The 19715-nt window shown below is 42.2% G+C and overlaps 1 protein-coding gene across 12 annotated transcripts in view; it reads right to left on the minus strand.

The window, feature by feature from the left end:
- The window catches only part of ST7 (suppression of tumorigenicity 7), a 133443-nt gene that overhangs the window by 89213 nt on the left and 24515 nt on the right, over nucleotides 1–19715 (minus strand). For 2 of the 12 annotated variants that reach the window (XM_021553503.4, XM_085568315.1), the window contains exon 1: nucleotides 4917–15636. The exons of the other annotated variants lie outside the window; for them this stretch is intronic. In XM_021553503.4, the coding sequence (XP_021409178.1) occupies nucleotides 4917–4938 (22 nt within the window). In that variant the 5' untranslated portion in view covers nucleotides 4939–15636. Of the gene's footprint in view, nucleotides 1–4916; nucleotides 15637–19715 lie in introns of those variants that run through there. 12 annotated transcript variants of the gene reach the window in all.

Below are 19715 nucleotides of genomic sequence, written 5' to 3' on the forward strand. Positions count from 1 at the left end.
GCCTGTGAGATGTCTCAGCCCACTTTTTGTTTTTGAAGAAAGAAAGGGCAAAGTGCACTTAAACTCTCACAACAGCTTGTGAACAGCTCAGTACAGTGAGTTCAAATTGCCAGTGTTGCTGCCTGAATAGGAGGGCTGAGCTTCAAGCCCCTGTCCTCCTGAGCATGCAGTCAAGACTTTTGAAGACCATATCTCAGGCATCTAACAAGGTGTGACACCCAAAAGAGTTTAGAGAACCCTCTCATCTCAGGTTTGCATTTTTAAAGAAAACATTGATTTAGAAAGAATACTAGCATGCAGTCAATCCTCAAAATCTACATTAAGTGGGATGTGAGACCACATTTTCTCTCCAAGTATCTTGAAGTTTCACTGATGAATTGGTCAAGTTATTAGTGCTCCTGTAACCTCAACCCCTTTCATAACCCTGGTTTATTCTGGCATTTGACAGTGGTGTAGGTTAGCCTCTCTTTGACCTGGTTCTGCAATATTTTCACCAGCTCTGATTTTATGGGGAACAAGAGGAACCTCAGCAGCTGAGGTTTAACCTCTTTAGGTTCTCTGCTGGTTTAAAGTTACAACTTCTGGTACTTTCTATAACCTCTCTTTGGCATACTGTTGCCTGAGAAACCAGTGTAACATCACTGAGGAATTGTGGCTGTACTTACTGCTCTCAGCCTTTTAGGATGGCAGTGGGCTATTTATGCTCAAAAATGGAACACTTTGGTCATCTGCTAGTTCAGTGGAGCCCAGTCTCACCAAGGCTGCTATCCCACAAGAATTTCAACAGTCATGTCCCACCTTTCCTTGTGCTCCTGCTCATCTAATGAACAAGCTGGCAGAGTCAACATGCTCAAAACCAACTACCTGTAGGAGTGGTCACGTTTTGGTTGATACTCCAATGACTGGGATGAGTACCAGTGCTGGGAACAGAGGAGGCAGGCACATCACCCAGGACGGCAGTGTCCATGCCAATCAGATTATGATTTATCTCCATGTTTGATGCCAAGATCTCCCATTTCTCTACTGGTAGCTGCTGCTGTTTTGCACAAGTTTATAAGACTACTTAGTTCTCTGATGCCATAAAATCACTTATCTTGGCGTAACCTTTCCCATTTGTTGCATTTTGGCTGGAAGAATTTTTGGGGAAAAAAGTGTCTAGGAACAAAAGCAGCTCCTGAACAGACAGAGCAGAAGACAGGACAGTGAGCCTAGCACAAGCACAGATGCTTTTCCTGGTACATTTAGGTGAGAAAGGTTTCCCATTTCCCACAGCAGTCCTCAGCCTCCCCACAGAGAGCAGCCTTCTAGCATGAACCTTGCAGCAGGGGAAAGCTCCACTTTCTGTTTGGTTTTGTGTTTCCCTGGCCCTTTGGTCAGCTCTCCTTTGTTTCAGAGTCCTTCTGCTCTCCAGAGTGCAGTTGCTGATCTACCAGACAGGGACCACCATGAGTGTCTCCCAAACAGCCCAGGCTGGAAGAGCATTTCCCAGACAACCCCCCCTGTAACCCTCACTGCTGCTAGGTTACGAGGCCCTGGCATGAAGAAATGCAGCAGTACTGAGAACATCACCTGGGACTTTCACAGCACACATCTGGGTCCTTGTAACAGCACTGGGGCAAGTACCATGGGCATATGTGTGTGATTCCCTTCCTTGCAGCTTCCTACTGAGTTTCTCTGGGTAGCTGAAGCACATAGGGCACATATTCTCAGACATGCATGAAATGGCTCTCTGAACCTCTTCAGTTGTTTCACAGGCTCTAAACAGCATCCTGTTCTATTCCTCACCAATATACAGTCAGATGTGATGGAGCTGCATTCCCCTGACCTCTCCCAGCACTTGTAAGCCCCACTGACTATGGCTGCTCTCACAGTTTAGTTTAATTTGTGCTTCTGTTGTCTCTCCTGGAGGCCTGCAACTGCCAGTATTCCTACTTAGACAAGGGATGCTTGCTGATTATTTCTACTAGGCTCTTCTCTCTGAGATGAGGGTTTTCTACTTGTGGGGGCCACCTCATCACTTGTTTAGAGGTCCACCTCTTCTCTGCTTTGGTGCAGCCCTACAACACTATTTCACTTTAAAAAAGGACTTAATTGTCAATTTTTATCAAATCAGATTACCTCCTACAGAATGTTAAATGATTATGGTGAGTAAACAAATCTTTCAGGTCACAGGAGTGGTGGCATGGGATGAAAAGCTGCCTCCCATGCACAGAGCTCCCCACATCTCCCTGGCAGTGCATCTGAAGACAAGCTGTCCTGGCACATATGTTTCCTTATATAGGGGATTATAGAAAGAACATGTGACCAATGGAAAACACTGACCATGACCCCATGGCAACTACCCTATCCTCCCACAATGCCCTTGCACAAACACTTCTTGGGTTTTTGCTTTGCACACTTTATCCTTGCTCATCATGCACTGGGAGTGTCAGCAGCTGTTTGTGCATCACCTGCTGCCTTATCCCACTTTATGGGCTGTAGTCACTGCTGTTTGTCTTTCCCTGCATCCAGGAGGTGATAAGCAGATGCCTGCTCCTACAAAGACTCTCAGACTATCTTTTACTGCCCTTCTAACTGCTGCTAAAAGCAAAAAGAATAAAAAAACAGGATTGCCAAAAGACAGCTATTTTGACATTTAAAATATTTTGATACTGAGTGAGACTAAAGGTTCTGAACCAGTATTTGCTTCTGATTGTTTTTCTTGGTTTTTTAATCAAAGCAGAGAGAAATAAAATCCTAAATACTACGGGTAAACAGCAGGATTAAAAAAAAACTATAATCTGCTCATTTCATGCTTCTTGGACAGCAGCAGCAGTGGCTTCTGTCATATTTCCAATGTCCAAATAATGCTGACTCTTTTTTGTCTTATTTGATGCTCTAGCCAGACAGAAACATTAACAATTAGTAGCACTGTTATCATTTGACAGCCTGGAAATATGAAGAAGACAGGAGGAGAAGGAAGATGAAAAACCTCTTAGCATTTTGGCTGAAGTAATTTTGATAGAACCTTCTTTCTTTGAAAGGAAAGCCACTGTTCCTCCAGCAGGGGCGAGGGCAGGGCTGCTTACGCAAGTGCTGACCTGCACGGGCAGGTGAGCAGGGCAGCAGCACTGAGCCCGCTCTCCTCCCGCCTGCCAGCACGCAAAGGGACAGCCTGTCCAGCCAAAACAGGAACTCTTGGGTGGGAGTTCATGCCTGAGCAGAGGCACAGGGCAGTTGGCCACCACACTGCCTTCATCTGGCCAGAGAGTTCAGGCAGAAACTGACCATAGCCTCTGCTTAAATCAATGGCAATGAGCCATGTTCTGTTTAATCCCATTTTTAAAAGCAAGAATGTTTCTAGACTCTTCTGGGAAACGTAGTGGCTGATATGGAAGCTCCCATCACCCATTTCTAAATTGTGGGAACCATGGAAACAAAAAGCAGCTACAGCTGCTGGTGCACAATCCCCATGACTTTAGCCAATGCACCTCGTAAACCAAAAAAAGGACCATGAAAACAAACAAGACTGAACAATCTGAGTGCATACTATGGCTTTCTGCTACAGGGCAGGTAGGGCAAAGATTTCAAAGCCTGTTCATGTGCATTTTGCAGAAGTAGAGCCCACAGACACTGGGGCTCACAGATCTGTCAGGGTGGAACAGATGCAGCATTTGGCATCTCTGTTCATGATCTGATGACCCAGAGCTGCAGACATGTTTACAACTGTGCATGAAAAATGCATCCCTAAACAAAAGAAATCTAAAGGCAAATATTGTTTTTATGCTGCGTGACCTTGACTGGATGTTGTGGCAGAGGAGAGGGGAGCTGCCAGAGCCTGGCCACAGAAACAATTAACCCTTTGGGAGCAAGGGGTTCGACAGCCAAGAAGACATAATTATGAGGCATCCCAGTGCTCTTATCACTTCCTAGGAAGAGATGAGCTGCAGAACAGGTCCCAACCCAGAAGTGTGGAGACATTACACCATGCTGGATGTGACAATGCTCTACAAAAAACATCACTTCATATCCAAATAAGACATGTTTTCAACACCCAGTGCTGTTTTGTGCACAAAATACAGCATGAACCAACGATTTTCTATTTTTCAGTTATCTGATAATCACTGGATCAGACTGGTCCCCGTACAGCTGCACTATCACCAGCAACATTATTTATACATAAACCTCCAGCCTTCTTCTGCAGCCAGATTTTCCAGGTAGGTAATTGTTGTTCCCACTGAAGCAAAACTGGCTTGTTTTCAATGACATGCATCTGCACTGCTATTATACAGCAGACTGCCTCAGTCAAGATTTTCCAGCACAAAGATGAGAAAAAAAAATTATCCTTTTCTTTTGTATTTTTCACCTCATATTTAGCATTCCACCTAATTTAATTGCAGATTCTGCAGTCATAGGAGTGAGGGGAGGTGGGGGGGGGGGGGGGGAATTGCAGAGAAGCCTTTTTTCTCCCAGAAACAGAAACTAAGTAGATGAGATAGACATGAGATAGCAGTCTTGTCTTGCTGGTTAAATCACTTTCCCCCAGCTCTCGCCCATCTAATACTGCAGCATTCTCAGTCCCCAAATGTACCATCTGAGTAGTGCATTCATTAGAGTGTCTGCAGCTCCTGATCACTGACAGATGCAATCTTATCAACTGCCACATTCAAGCAAAACTGCCTTTTCCCCCCAGTCGTCCAGTGGCCTGAATTCAGCAGTGCTGACAGCCCTACACTGCCTTGCATCGAGGATGCACCCACAGTTAGGAGGTAGATGCTTCCCCTCCAGCATCTTTCATCCCTTCATAAACAGGCAAAGACCGCAGCTTTTAGCCAGCGACCTAAGGCAAAGAGAATGCAAGCGAGGCGGGTACAGCAAGGAAAAAACAAGCCCTGTTCTCAACAGAAAAAGGATGTAAATGGGATGCATTTACTTACATGACGATTCAGTGCCAAACATGGCTCACCCCAGATGCTGCTATTTTAAAAAGGAAAGAAGAAAAAAGAGTGGAAGACAGAGGGAGCGTATGAGAGAGGGGATGAGACTGCTACACAGCAGGGGTCACGAAGCCAGACAATGCAGTCCAGGCTATCCAAGCTGCCAGATTCTCCTCTCTCCTCCGCTCAACACCGCAGACAGCTTTTCCTTGCAACCGCAGTGAAGGTCCTTCTACAGGAAGCAAAAATCAGGAGGCTCTGTTTTAAATCCGAGCGATAAGGGCAGGCCGTTGTCCCCTCTGCGATAGCGGCAGGCAGAAAGAGGCATCAGCAGCAGATACTGCAATCCCCAGCCCGGCTCGCCTAAGACAATAGCGGAGCTCAGGCACACACGGGATGACGTCAGGACACTGCAAAGACCGACTGCTGCTAACCCAGAGGCTCGCAGGGGGCTCGGACACAGCCCGGCGACTCAGATGGGAATTCCTTTGTCACAAACAGCAGAGGACAAAGAGCCAGACATCTATTTCCCTCGGTGATGCTAACGCTCCCACCCCGGATGGCAATGCTAGCAGGAAAATATCTCCCTTGAATTCGTGCTCCTCTTCTCAGCTGCACAAGATGCAAAGTGTCTCTATGCAAAAAGAGTAAATTTCAGGGACAAATATCCTAGTAAATGCCACTTACAGCATTTTCAGTAAAGAATAACCCCAAATTTCTATCACAAACTCTCCATTATTTTTCCCTCAAAGAAATACTAAACTCCTGGGCCAGTCTACACTCCAGACCTAATTCTCCCATCAAAGTGTTAGCCAATTGTCTCTTTTACTTAAATTTATTGTCAATATACTGTAGCAATGCTCTAATCACAATAAATGAGTCACACATCTAAATAAAAATAAAAACCCAGAGCACACTGAATTCAATGATAAAAAGGCATCCTAGCAACCAAAGAAATACTGCCCTTAATTTTTCTTTATTCTTCAAAACCAACTAGATCTTGTGTGCATTTGCAAGTGCATTATTTAGTGTACTAAGCTTATTTTTTTCCTGACATTTAGCAATTGAAAAATGTTCAAACATAGACACAAAGCCCTAAGCTCACTCCTTCGGTCCTCTCACAGACAAAAGGAATTAACTGTCTTGTGCTGGTAAGAGCCAAACAGGAAGCTACCAGACCTTGGGAGCCATCCACAGAATGGCTGTCCTGAGGGGGCAAAACCAAGAACATTTCTGCAAAGTCTCATTGAACATGTACATGCAGTTCCCAAGATGTCAGACAGTGGAAAGTACTTCTGGTGAATGAGGAGAAAGGAGATAGATGCAGGTCAATTACGGGAAGCACTTACAGGCAAGCAACCATTCCTCCTCCCATTTCTCAATTCTTGTGGGTTAACCATTCCCAAACACTCCTGCTGCCCTGCATGCCAGGGGGGTTTGTGCAGCTTGCAGAACACCCAATAGTACCACAATCAGCAAGCCACAAAAACAAGTCCTACTGAAGGCTGGCAGCACCTGCCACCTGAGGAGCTCAGAATGCTGGAATCATTAAGGAACCAGGGAGGTGTTGGCTGGGAATCATTAGGGAACCAGGGAGGTGTTGGCTGGGATCACTGCAGCCTGAAGGACACAGGACAGCCTGTGCTTCCCACAGCAGTGGAGGCCACCTACAAGAGGCACACAAAGCTACTCTCCTGGTTAACATCTGCTGGCACAAAATGCCCTTCAGCTGTTTCCTTGCTTTCCATTCCACACATTGAACAGTCAGCTTTGTGTTCTGTGCACACCATAAGAATAGTTAGGGCCACCAAGCTCATGGTAACATTTACGTGTGTTTCATTGCTGGAAGAAAGTCAGGAGAGAGGCCATATCTTGTGGCGAGACATCTCATGACACACTTTCTAACAGGCAGATTTTAGTCTCCATCAGCAGACAAGACAGTGCTCATAATCATACTCAAATCATAATCAAACTCAAACCCAGAGATGCCTTAAATTAACCAGATGTCCTCAAATATGTACTTAAGCACCTGAATTAATAGCTGTTCAATTGTCATTATTATTTGAAATCACATGCATGGATGCACAGCACCAAGAAGCCACATCCAAATTGGTTTGGACCATGACAGTAGCACAAATTCTCTTACAAGGACTGTAGGTTTGCTGTTCATAGAATTGAATTGGTAATTTTGACTATTTGGAGCAGTTAACACCTCCTTCAGTCAAAACAGGTTGATAAGAAGCTTCAATGCATCAAACAAAGTATGTTTTGGCAGGACTTTCCAGCAACTGAGGCAAGTTTACAAAAGAAATGAGTCTATTACATATCTGTAAGACTCCAAGCATCTTTGAATATAGGTCTCTGGAACAAAATCCCAAGTGCACTCATGCAATGGCTGAAGAATAGGTTATGCTCTGATGAGCAGATCTGACCTTCCCACGGCATTGTTTCCAAGGAATAGACAAAACCTCAGGGCTTTTCCAATGACATCCTTGAAGGTGTCACAGAGCCCAGGCTCTCTGCCAAGTTCTCAGTACCCTGACGCATATGGGTAGTTGGAAAGCCTAAACAACTAATGCAGTATCTCTGGAAGGATTTCATAATAATCTATTTCATTAGTCTTAGCCTTGGCAGGTCAGTACATTACTGGTGGGAAAGGTGACCTACTACAGGCCACTGAAGGATTTTCTCTAAAATTCTTTCATATTTAACTAAAATATTTTGTCAAATGACTTTGCGAAAGTGTTAAAATCTGTTTCTGACCTACTGCTCTTTTAAGACCATAACCTTTCAGCTTGTTAGCAGAATTAGGGATTTGTTTCCAATGCTGAACATTGTTATTGGTTTATACTGCAAAAGATCAACAAATGTTTTTTCTCTCTTGCAGCAGCGAAGATAATGTAATTAGTGTACATAAAATGTCAAAGGAAATCTGCAGCCAGCACCACTGTAATTTGCTTACAATGTGCACAAGACATTGTTCAAGTATTAGATTAATTTACAATGTACTTCCATACATTCCACCACAAACTAGCATGAAATATTTAAATCAGTAACAACATATGCTATGCAAAGCTGTCTTCTTTACATTCACATTTTCCAGAGAAAGAGATGTACTTCTCAATACTGCTACTCTTGGAGAAGACATTCTTTATTCCTTACTTTTTAACTGCAGAAAAATAATACTCATATTTTACTTTGTTTTGTAAGGACACATGTGTCTAAGCCCTAAAGCACAGTTTGAGTTTTAATAATGAAATTGGATAATGGAACGTTAATTTTTTTACATAGATGTACATTTCTGCTTTAGAGTAACTTCGTTCTATAAAAACAGTGCAAGCAGGAAATCCAAGTTACCAACAGAGACAGCTTTGTACACGTGCCTTATGCTGATCCTTTAAAGCATAAATCATTATCCTCTCTTGTCACTAGAAAAACATTTTGCATTTAACCTCCTTTTTCACAGGAGACACTCTGGAAGCAGGAAGTACATCCATCCCACCTGTAAGGTTCTCCTGTCCTACTGCCCTGAGCAGCTCACTTTGACAAGGAATTCTCACCTGTGTCCTCCCCAGGGCAAAGGAACATGTCCCACACCTTCAAGCCTCTAGAGGGGATGTACAGGATACTCTCAGTAAGCCTCAAAGGTAGGTAAGAATTTTAAATTAAACTTGCCTTTCTTTACCAAGTCCCCTATTCTGTAAGTTTTTTAATGCCTGAAAACTGATTTAAGACATTGAAAAAGTGTCCATTTAATGTGCTATTGGAAACCTCTGAGCGACTCTGCAATGAGTCCACACCATTCAGCAACCTCCAAAATGAATTTATTTTGCTTGTTGTAGTATTAGTTAGCTCCCTCCTAAAAATGGTGAGACCCCAACAACCCACACTGTGACAGTCTCCAGCTTCTGTAGGTATTGTCAGTTCTGCCAACAGTTGCCACACCAATTACTGATTAACATGGTACCAACAAAATACAAGGTGTTTTTTTTATGCTCCAGAAAAAAATGAAATCAAACAGCAGCACATTTTACAGAACTGCAGCTCTTTGGCTTTATGCTTTGCCCAATTTTGCTGACTCTAATTATCTTTAACAAGCATCTTCGGTGAAAAAGCTGACATCATGATTACACCAATGTAATCCAGCATGCTGCAACAACTGCAGCTTCTCATCTCTCAGGGGCCTGTATTTATGGTAGAAACAACCCCCTAAGCAACCAAAAGTAATATCCTGCACTGATGCTGCACTATCAGATCCCCAATACAGAGATGCTTCCAATACCTCCATCACTAAATAAAGCCAGTGTCCCAGAAATGGCATCTTTGGAGCCGTGGCAACAGAGAGAGGGACCATGGCCAGCTGGGATGAGGACAGCCCTGAGAAACCCTTCCCAGCAGGAAAGCTGGCAGCAGGGCACAGATCCACTGGGGTCTGCCAGGCTGGACTACAGAGCCTTCAGAGCCAAGGAAGGTATGTTCCACTGGAATGAAATGTCTCAAGTGCTACATTTGTGCCAATACCAGCAAGTTTCCATATGGAGCTGCGCTGGACAACCAGGAGCAGCTCAGGGAGTAAGGAAGGCTAACAGAGGACCACAGCACACAGCCAAGACAGGGAGACAAAGACAGTGGCTACCCAAACAGAGGAAATTATCTTTGAACATCTGAGCTGTCTGAAGTCCTCAGTGTTCTCCTCATAGCCTGGTCATATCACATTTTGTTTGATGTTTTCCACCCGCATTCTCACTTTGCAACATACCGTTCCCTTATTATGTTGGCACAGAAATGAAGGAGACTGCTAGCAGAAGAGAAATTAAAATCTTTGTCCAGTTCAACATAGACAAAGGATTTTATAGCAGACTGATCTGCAGACCACGAGGATGTTTTCCTGGTTTTATTATTATTTGTTATTGTGCCGATTTTAAAAATATTTCTGTGCCATCCATATTGCATTTATACAACCCCATTTCATGTAAAAATTATTTTTCTTCACAATTCTTAGGCAATCAATGCCTAGAAAAATGAAGCTTTTTGAGTAAACATATACATGCATACACACACATATAACAAGACAAACGGAAGAACTTTTTGCCACCGAAAAATATGTCTGCATTGGTCCTTACCTGGGAGATGAAGTTCAAATGACATATTTATTTTCAAAAAAGAGCTATATATGAACCATAACAATCAATTATTACATTACTGCAATTTCAACATCTCTTTTAGTGAGTATCTTAGCGTCACCACAGCTCTGCACATGATTACTGCAAGCCAGTCACCAGGGACAGGAAGAGGCAGCTCCCAGCATATGCTCAGCCATTAAAAGAGGAAGTTCTTTATGTTTTGTCTCTCCCAGGCCACCCAGCCATCTGAGGCACATCTAATGGACTTAAGTTCCAGGAGTTACAAAATAGAGTATTACACACAGAAAACTGTATGTAAAGAATATAAGAATATTCATATAAGCATGTAAGAAAGAAAAAAGAAAATCTATTAGCCCAGCTTAAGCACCTAATTCTAGAGTACAACTGAGATTGTGGATCATGGGTAGGTGCCTAGCTAGATTTCTTTGCATATCTGGCACTAGTATCAGGCAGTAACACATCAGAATAGTGTTCCCATTACCTACAGCAGAGGATACGGAATGAATCCTCAAATTTCAACAAGCTTCTTGTATCATTCAGTGAGAGACTTGTAAAAAAGGCAAAAAATATTTTGTAAGTGCAGAGTACAGCTCACCTTTTGTATAATATTGTCAAAAGATTAGGATGGTGATTCACCTCTTTTTTGTTTCAGTTTGGTTGGTTTAGTTTTGAGTTCAGTCGGCTTCCTTTTAAATACAGAACTGTTTACCCACAAATACCTAAGACAGTTACCAATACAGTGAGACAGTCTACTCCCAGTGTGCAAATGACATATCAAACCCAAATGAAATATGTTATTTTTCAATAACATCAAACCCCGTGGCTCCTCAGAGCATTTGTAATGACTTGTTAAATCCTGTGAGCAGATTTTTGTTCCAAATGGATGCAACTGTGTGATGAAATGGGGCCACTACTGTATCGGAAAAATGCTCCAGCAGAACACACTACCTTTCAGTATGATCCAAAGAGAACCTGGGAACAAAAGAAGCAAATCTTCAGTGTTATTTATTAAATTAATTTAAATCACCAGCTATTTAGCTAGCTTTCTAAAAGAATAAAATACTAGAATAAAACAAAGGAGTTTCTTTTCTACACTGAGGGAAATACTTGAAATATTTTGGGTGTTTGTTGTTGTTGGTCTTTTGTTTATTGTGTGGGGTGTTTGTTTGTTTGTTGTTTTTATTTTAATTTTTTAAATCCTAATTTCAGGTCCTTTCCAAAGATCTGTGCCACAGGCCCACACATGAGATAGACATGAAAGTTTCTAATTCCAGAGTGAACAGAGGTAGATAACAAATTTTAAAAATTATTATAAACAAACTGTCATATTTTTATGTGACTGAGGGATCAAAAATCAGGATTAAGGTCAACACATAATAAACCACTTGCAAACTGGAATCAGAGGGGACATGTGTGTTCCACATAAACACAGATATCCAATTTATATGTATAAAAATGAGTCAGAGGAGTAGCAAGTATTGCCAACACTGCATTAAAATCTGCATTAATAATGTCTGATATAATGTCAAATCTTCATGATTAGCAAAATGTTTGATTATTGAGAGAGGAATATCAAATTTATATTACTTCTCAGCCTGAGTAAACACAGTGTGAACATTCAAGCTGACATTACAAATAGCCATGATTTCATAACAAATACAGGAAAAATTAAGAACTTCTAAGCCTACACAGGAATACTCACAAAACTAGGTAATCACATCCCTGCTGGATGGGTGAGTGCTGTGTTAAGCATATTCCATAGCAGATATAAAGGAATCCATAATATAGCCATGAGAAAAAATTCAACTGTGATTTTTATTTCTATTTTCCTATCTGGATACTCCTGTGCATAATATGAATGAGTTGATAGTGCAACCATAAATATAACAAAATTGCAGAGTCAGTGGGGAAACCAAGTCCACTGGAAGCTGTTTAACTAGTTACACTGCACATTCAGGATTTCAGTTTTCCCAAGTTGCAGCATTTCAGTGGTGTCCCAGCTCCTCACTCCAGGGCGTCCATTCTACTTCCATGCAGCACTAGCTTGACTGGAGATCTAAAATTATTTTCTCAGAATCAAAAAAGCTTAACCTAACCACACAACTAGTAAATGCTTGGATAACTTGATTATCATTGCTTATCTCAACAAATAATTGCTTCTGTGAGTCAGAGAAACAACCAGAGCAAGAGGCCCTCCTGATCCTGCACTGGGATTGGTGTTAGGTTGCAGTAGCACTGACATCCATCCATCAGGCTCCGACTGCTGGCCCCAGCCACAAAGCCTGGGCACAGCACCCTCATTTGTTGAACACTCAACATCAGAAGAATAAAACCACTCCTGGAAAAGCAACATTCTGCAAGTTATAAAAAAGACTTATGTGAATTAGTGCTAGCTTGAGGAACAAATGTATGGTGAAGAGGAAGCCCCAGCAATGCACTCAAGCATTGTATCACTGGCTTTTAGGAGAAGAAGGCTCTTAAACTCAACAGACACCCTGGAAAAGCTCTCCTGAACAAAGCACCAGAGAAAGCATTAGGCTTTTAAATCATATTAACAGAAACCTTATGTAGACAGTTAAAGGCAAATAGGATTGAAAAGAGTGGTGGCATCTGCCCTCCTCATTACAATGAAGTGTACCAGCAACCTCCTCACCTGGCGCCAGGCACAAAGGAAAAATGCACAGACTCTCGAGTCTAACTCAATGTGGAAACTCTTAGGACAAAGAGCAGACCTCCACTAGGAGCTCATAGCACTAACTGGTTCACAGGGTTCGTCTCACAGCACATCACAGTGCTCCAAAGCAGAATGCAGCATCAGTAATCACAGCTTATTCCTTCTGCCTGGAGATGGTCAGTGACTCCACAGAGAATCAAAACTCAAGACAGGCAAGATGCTAAGTAGCACTGGCAATTTAATGACAACTACATGATCAGACATTACAACATTCAAGTTTCTCAGAACTTTGGTACCAATAGCAGGCCTCTCCCTGAGCAGACCACTCTGCCAGAGTGCTGGTATCACCCTTTAGGGCCTCTCCCCTGGAGTGGTGGAACCCTCAGAACTACTGTACTTCACAGCATAACAGGAGAGAGGAGACATGGAGGTTACACCTCCCAGTCTCCACAACACTCATCCCAAGAAAGTCCTGGTCAGCACTGTAAAAGAGCACTGACTTTCTAAATTAGATTTTTCTTTGTTCAGCAGTTGTCAACTGACTACAGAGAGAACACACACAGATTAAGGTCTGAGCAGCTCAGGTGCAGACAGCTACACAGAAGTGCCTCCTGTGCATCTAGGAGTTTTAGGGGAACCACTGGAAAAGGAGATGGCTATGCTATTGTCAGGGACCCCACAATTCAAGAAAGATGATGTAGATCCCTGCACTTCAAACGTGCTTTAAACTGAGGTCTCTTCTGTGGGTGCTCCCCCCAAAGAGGTCCCAGAAGGATCAGGTCATCTAAAGAGCAGCTGTTCAGCTCAGAGAGGCACCCTTTTGCCCCCTGCAGCTGCAGAGATGTCCATTACACCAGCGATCTCCTGATACTTCAAAGCACTGTGACACTTCTCTTCCTTTAATGCCACAGAAGGTTCAAGGGCTTGTGTCCAGTACCAGGTGGCACTACAGAGAGAGCCTTGGGTTTATCAGCTTCATCAGCCCAGGCAGGAAGATCATGCTGAGCACGGTTTGTAGATACAAAAAGTTGATAAAATCAGCAAGCATCACTTCACCAGAGTAAGTCTTCCCTGCCATCTGAGACATGCTACCTCTTAAGAAATTTAAGCATGGACACACATTCCTTTCTTCAAGTAGAAATGTTTGTGACCCTTCCTAATACCTGATTTTTTTTACTTAATACCACCTAATCAGTTATCAAACCAGGCTGAAGAGCTTCACCTTGCAGCAAAGCAGGAGCATGTGGCTCTGCTCAGCCTGCAGGGCAGGAAGATTGCCTCCAAACATCAGTCGTTGATGCTTCTGAAACCCATCCGCCTTTAGATGGCCAGCAGCTGTGCTTAGCATTGCTTGTTGTCAGTGTTATTTATCCACTTGAGCTTCTGGCTCTGTTTACACTATAGCAAGTACTGTTTGATACCACTTATCCTTCACAGAAGATGGTTTGGTGATTGGCCAAGGCACAACCTCAAGCACGAAGACTGACTTGCCTCCTGTATTCAGTGGCTTAAGGCTGCCCCTGTGGGCACCCCAAGGGCAGAGGCTTGTGGGTCCCTTAAATTTCAGTCAAGCAGCATGAGACTCACATCTTGTGAAAATCTTCTAAAAAAAATTCTCAAGAAAATGTATTTCAAAATAAAATACAGATTATTGTGCATTTACCTCCCACCAAACATCACTAGAAACTGTACACTGGATGAATGCACTCCAATATGGCACCTTCTCATCTCTATAAACTGGCACAAACAAAACTTACAGGCTTCATTACTTTTGTCGGTAACGATGCGTTTGGCTGAAATTGATACAACACCCTACAGATAGGCAAAAGCGAAGGGTTAGTTACTTGAATAAGAAAAGGCTATGTATTATCAAGTGTCCATCCAGACACAGACAGACTCCCCTGGCATGCAGAGTCAGGTCCCACAAAAAAAACCTCAGTAGTCTTTTCAACCACGGTACTTTAATCATGTGTTTACTATGTATCTTATTCCAATTATCTTCCTCATGTCTGTGCAGAGAGAATTAAGACTCCCCTGTAACACTGGAGTTTTTTTGGTATGAAATAACTGCTTCTTATCAGAACAATTTTTTTATACAATACAGTCTATGAAAAAAAATTGTTCACTTGGTTCTACTTTATCCCTCCACTACAGATAGAACTGAAAGCAACACATATGTGAACCTGCATTTCACCAGGAAAATAATCCTTTGCAGACTTTTCACTGTCATTTACTATCTTGAACTAGCATCAATTTAAATGCAGTTACTTAAATAACCATCTCTCAAAGAAATACCAAAAACTTTTATTTTCCTGTGACATAACATTAAGTATTTTAAAAGCCTCCTTGCTGAAACGTCCCTTACGTGTCTTTTGGCAAGGGCTCACCCTGGCTCAGGCAGTGGGCAGACACAACACTGCATGTTCACTGTGGAAGCCAGAAAGGAACTGGAATGTCTTACTACAATAGCCAGTCACAGTTCAGCTCTGCTGCAAAGCACACCAGAATTACATGTACTATTACAGAGCCAGATGTCTCCAGGGCAGGAGCTTTCTAAAGGGGTAGTTTTTGGCTAGCAAGCTGCAGTTAAAGCACTCTTTTCTTTAAAATCCTTTCAATTTTTCGTGGCTTTGACTGCTATTAAAATTTAAACCAGAGTGCTTCACTAGTTTATAATGAAGACTACTATGCTTTCATCAGTAAACACAAAGCAAAACCAGATCAAGCAAAAATCTACAGGGACAGGTAACTGATAGTGTAGACAGCTGCCTTGCAAAAAACACAGTGAAGTGATCCTCTGAGAATAGTTCAAACAAAGCAATACTGTCACATTCATGGAACTTTATCCAAGCTAAAATCCAAGTTGGATGAAATGGGTTATAGCAAGGTGGCTACTTGTTCTACCTACCTGGCTGTTGCAGCACGTGCCACAGTGGAGACAGCCACAATACACAGAGCATTGCCGTACAAATTCAGAAAGCTTCAACACAAACAGAATAACACCAACCCACATCAGAAGGCTTCAGGTGTCTGTCCATACAGAGTAACTTCCTATTACTTCAGAAAGCTGCAGGCATCTGCCCTTGTTCTTTAGCCCAACATTTATAGCCCTCATTGTTCATGCAGCGCCCCTGTGTGCCCTCTGTTCCCTTTGGTGGTTGGTCAGTGCACCTGGGCACTCCATGGCTCATTGCTGTCAGTGCTGCTCACCTGCTTCTCACAGCTGTGACCACTGGGGATGAGGCTGGGCCACAGCCCCACTCCCAGTTACCATAAACTATGTACCTACAGCTGGCCACAGACAAGCTTAAATCCCAGCCCTCTACCCAGACCTGCCCTTCGTGCTTACCATCCTTGCTAATCCAGAGCTCTCAGCATCTATCCCTCCTGCTGGAGAGCACCCAGCCTTTCCCAACATGCAGCCCAGAGAAAAATCTCCCCTCTCATCTGCCTCACTCCATATCCTGTGTTGAGCCTCTTCAAAATTGCCCTCCAGGAGCACAGATTGCAAGGGTGTCCAAGTCCCTGGCCCACCAGGACTAGCTGGGGTGTATTATGCATAGTCACATCCACCTGGGTTTTGAATGTCTCCAAGGATGGAGACTGGGCAACCTCTCTGGGGTTTGAACACCCTCAGAGCAAAGAAATGCTTTCTCATGTTCAAACAAATTTTTTTGTGTTTGAGCATCTGCCTGCTGCCTCTTGCTCTACCACTGGGCCCCACTGGGAATCCAATATGTATATCCAAGTTCATCTCAAAGACTGCACCCATTCCTGGCCCAGAATTCACCATTCCTTTCGATCTCTCCATCAAAATATCCCTCTGTCTCAACCAGAGATCCCTTGGATCCCATACTGAAATAAATTATGCACATTGTTGTGTTCGTGGATGAAAACAAGGATAGAAGAATGTGCATAATTTATTTCAATAATGGTACTTAAAGAAGATGGATATATATCTTTCTTTTTGTTTTCCTTGTTCCTAAAATCTGAATATCAAGTTTTCTGCACTTCTTTGGAATTAATCTCAAACTGAAACTCAGCCTTAAGAGCTGAGTATTTTTAGGCTTTTATAATTGCCCAAGACTATTCATGTCAGAAAAGTATTCTGTCCATCACTAAAATTGAGGCAAAAGAACATATAATAAAGTCAGCAAGTTTATACAATAACCACAACAACAATAATAAAAAATATATAATAGGTACTCTGTATTATATATATATATATAATAAAGGCGCAGGAAGCCTTGATCTAAAAGCACAACATTGTGCCTTCTCCTAATGCAGAGTTGCTGAAGCAAAAATATACATCTCTGTGAGGAACATTCTATAGTGAAAAATTTAACCAACAATTCTCAACTTTTGCCAAATTAAGACTGAAATAATATTTAGACTGAACTAGTTTTAAGAGTGCATAATAAATAGATTTTAATACAATAACATATTAATATTAAATAACAGCTGTTATTAATATTTAATAATAGCTGTAAGCCATAAGAAGTGTCTTTGCTTTCCTCTTTCAGCATATTTTAAAAATATATAAATTGCAATAGTAACACAACACTTTGCAGACTTAATAGTACAGCAGTAACCATTTCAATGGCAGTCGAAGGGAAAAAACCCACACGGTCATGGCATGACTAAATATTTCCATGTCATCAAGCCAAATGAAAGAGATTGTGTCAGGGAGTTCTGAAGTTTCTGAAGATAAACAAAGATCATAAGAACCTTTGATTTTCCGAACTAAGGACTTTTCCATAATGTACTTTGGGGTATTGCACAGTAAATGGGATATGTAATAGTTCAGAACCAAATAATGGTTTATATATATATATATATATATATATATATATATATATATATATATACATATATTTTTTTTTAATTACAGTACTTTCTATTGTTTCTAGAAAATAATCAGACAACTGTTTGAATTGGTTATTTACCTTTATTGTGAAACAATTGAGAGTTTCTGAATGTCCTTGATTTAAGGCACCACTGACCTCAGAGAAAATATTATCTTAATCACACTCATGCTTTTTTCTTCCAAGTGACACATTAATTAATATGCTGTTGGCAATGAACAAAACTTTTAATCCTCTTAAGATGCAGCATTTTAGCTCTGGGTGAACATTAAAACTTCACCTGTTTTAATTTTCTTTTACAATCAGACAGATCCAGACTTCTGACAATATTGTGGCATCATTTTATTGCTTCTGCAGCAACAAAACATATTTTTGTTTCTCGCCATCAAAATTTCACTAAACCATGCCTTTAGAAGCTCTACAGAGCTGTTTTATGATCCCCTTCAGTGGCATGCACTGCTACCTAGCCTTCAGCTGCCATGTGTTCCCCGAACACAGCCATGTGAGCCTGCACTCCCCAAACCCACCTTCTGGCACTCGTTCTCCTGAGCAGCCTGTGGGCAACAGGGTCTTGGAATGGACTTGGCCCAGTAGAATATGGAAAAGAGTACACAGCAAGACAGGCTTCCCCCACACAGCAACTTGCTCAAGTCACTACTGACCCTCAGCCACCTTTATGTGTCTGCAGAATCAGAGTTCCCACTACCTGGGATGTTCCTACTGCAGCAGATGTTGTAGTCATGAGCAAATACAGCCTTGGGTCACCTCTGTACTCCTACATACCAGACCATCATGTTGGAACTAACAGAACTGACATACTGTTCTCCAAACAGGCAGAATCCAGCCTTTGGATAAAATAGCCTCTAGACACCAACAGAGTGTATGTATAAGCTATTTTTTCAAAGACAGTACAGTTCTTGTGGGAAATACAAACCATCCTTTTTCATTTCAATGATGGTTGAAGTCATTTTTGAATGAAGCTTGAAAAAAATTATCTTGATTTAAAGGTGCTTAAATGTACACAAAAATGGATTTGGTGCAGGCTCTGAATTCCCACTGCTGACAGAGAGCTCAACAAGCATCTTTCACACATTCTGTTTTGTTCTTTTGCTTCTTTATTTATTTATTGAATAGAGTTTACTGTCTTCAAGATACCAGCAAGACCTTAAGAAGGCTTCTGCCCTTTTGAAGTCTCACTGCTTTCTCCTACAGTCAGAGAAACCATTTCTCCTTCCACTTCCATTCCATAACTCTCCAGCTGCCTTTCTATAACTTGCATAACTGATTAGGAAGCGCTGACAGGAGAGTGCAGTTAGCCTCCCAATGCATCCCCCACCTCCAGACCCTTCTCCTAGGGAACAGCTTCCAGGAGTTCCAGCATAGTTTCTATTTAAAAGCTTCAGACCCTGCCAGAGGGAGCTGGGTTGTCAAATTTCAAATCTGTGCCCTCTACAGAGTATTCAGTTGTATTTCTGCAGTACTAAAGATTAGCTCTCCCTTGTGGCATGCAGTTACTTTTTACACAGCCATGACCTAAACCTTACACAAGCCTCTTCCTCTCCATGCTCCTATCCCTCACTTCTAATCCAGACAGTCTCCTTCTACGAGAAATAGTGAAGGAACAAGGAAATAGTTAACACTTGAGGAATGGGGAGACTGAGAGTTTCCTGAGAGAAAATTTCCACCCATTTGGGATCCAGAGATCCTCATCAGTCACTATCACTCATCCTACCCAAAAAAATCCTCACATTATGAGCCTCCTTGCATGCCTTGGAGCCTATCTTCACTGTTCTTTTATGGACTTGGCTATCCCAGACTTTTCAAATCCCTGATTTTGCTTTCACAGGGAGCTAAACCAAGTATCCATAGATTGTTCTTATCAAAACCCAGGGTGTCTTCACAGGACCAAATGAACAGCAAAGGTCTTGCCTGAGAAGTAACAGGCTAATGAAAGTACTATGCAAGAGACTGTCTAGTGCCATTACAGCAGTGCAATACAGAGCCCTTTCCAGCAAATACTGAAGAGCCTAAATTAAACACTGCTGTATTGCTATGTGGCAGCAAGCCACACAGCAGACTGGGTTCATTTCCCAGGTCAGCAAAGGTTTCCTCTGCT

Source organism: Lonchura striata, chromosome 1A (genome assembly GCF_050655825.1).
Source record: "Lonchura striata isolate lonStrDom1 chromosome 1A, ASM5065582v1, whole genome shotgun sequence".
Lineage (NCBI taxonomy): Eukaryota > Metazoa > Chordata > Aves > Passeriformes > Estrildidae > Lonchura > Lonchura striata.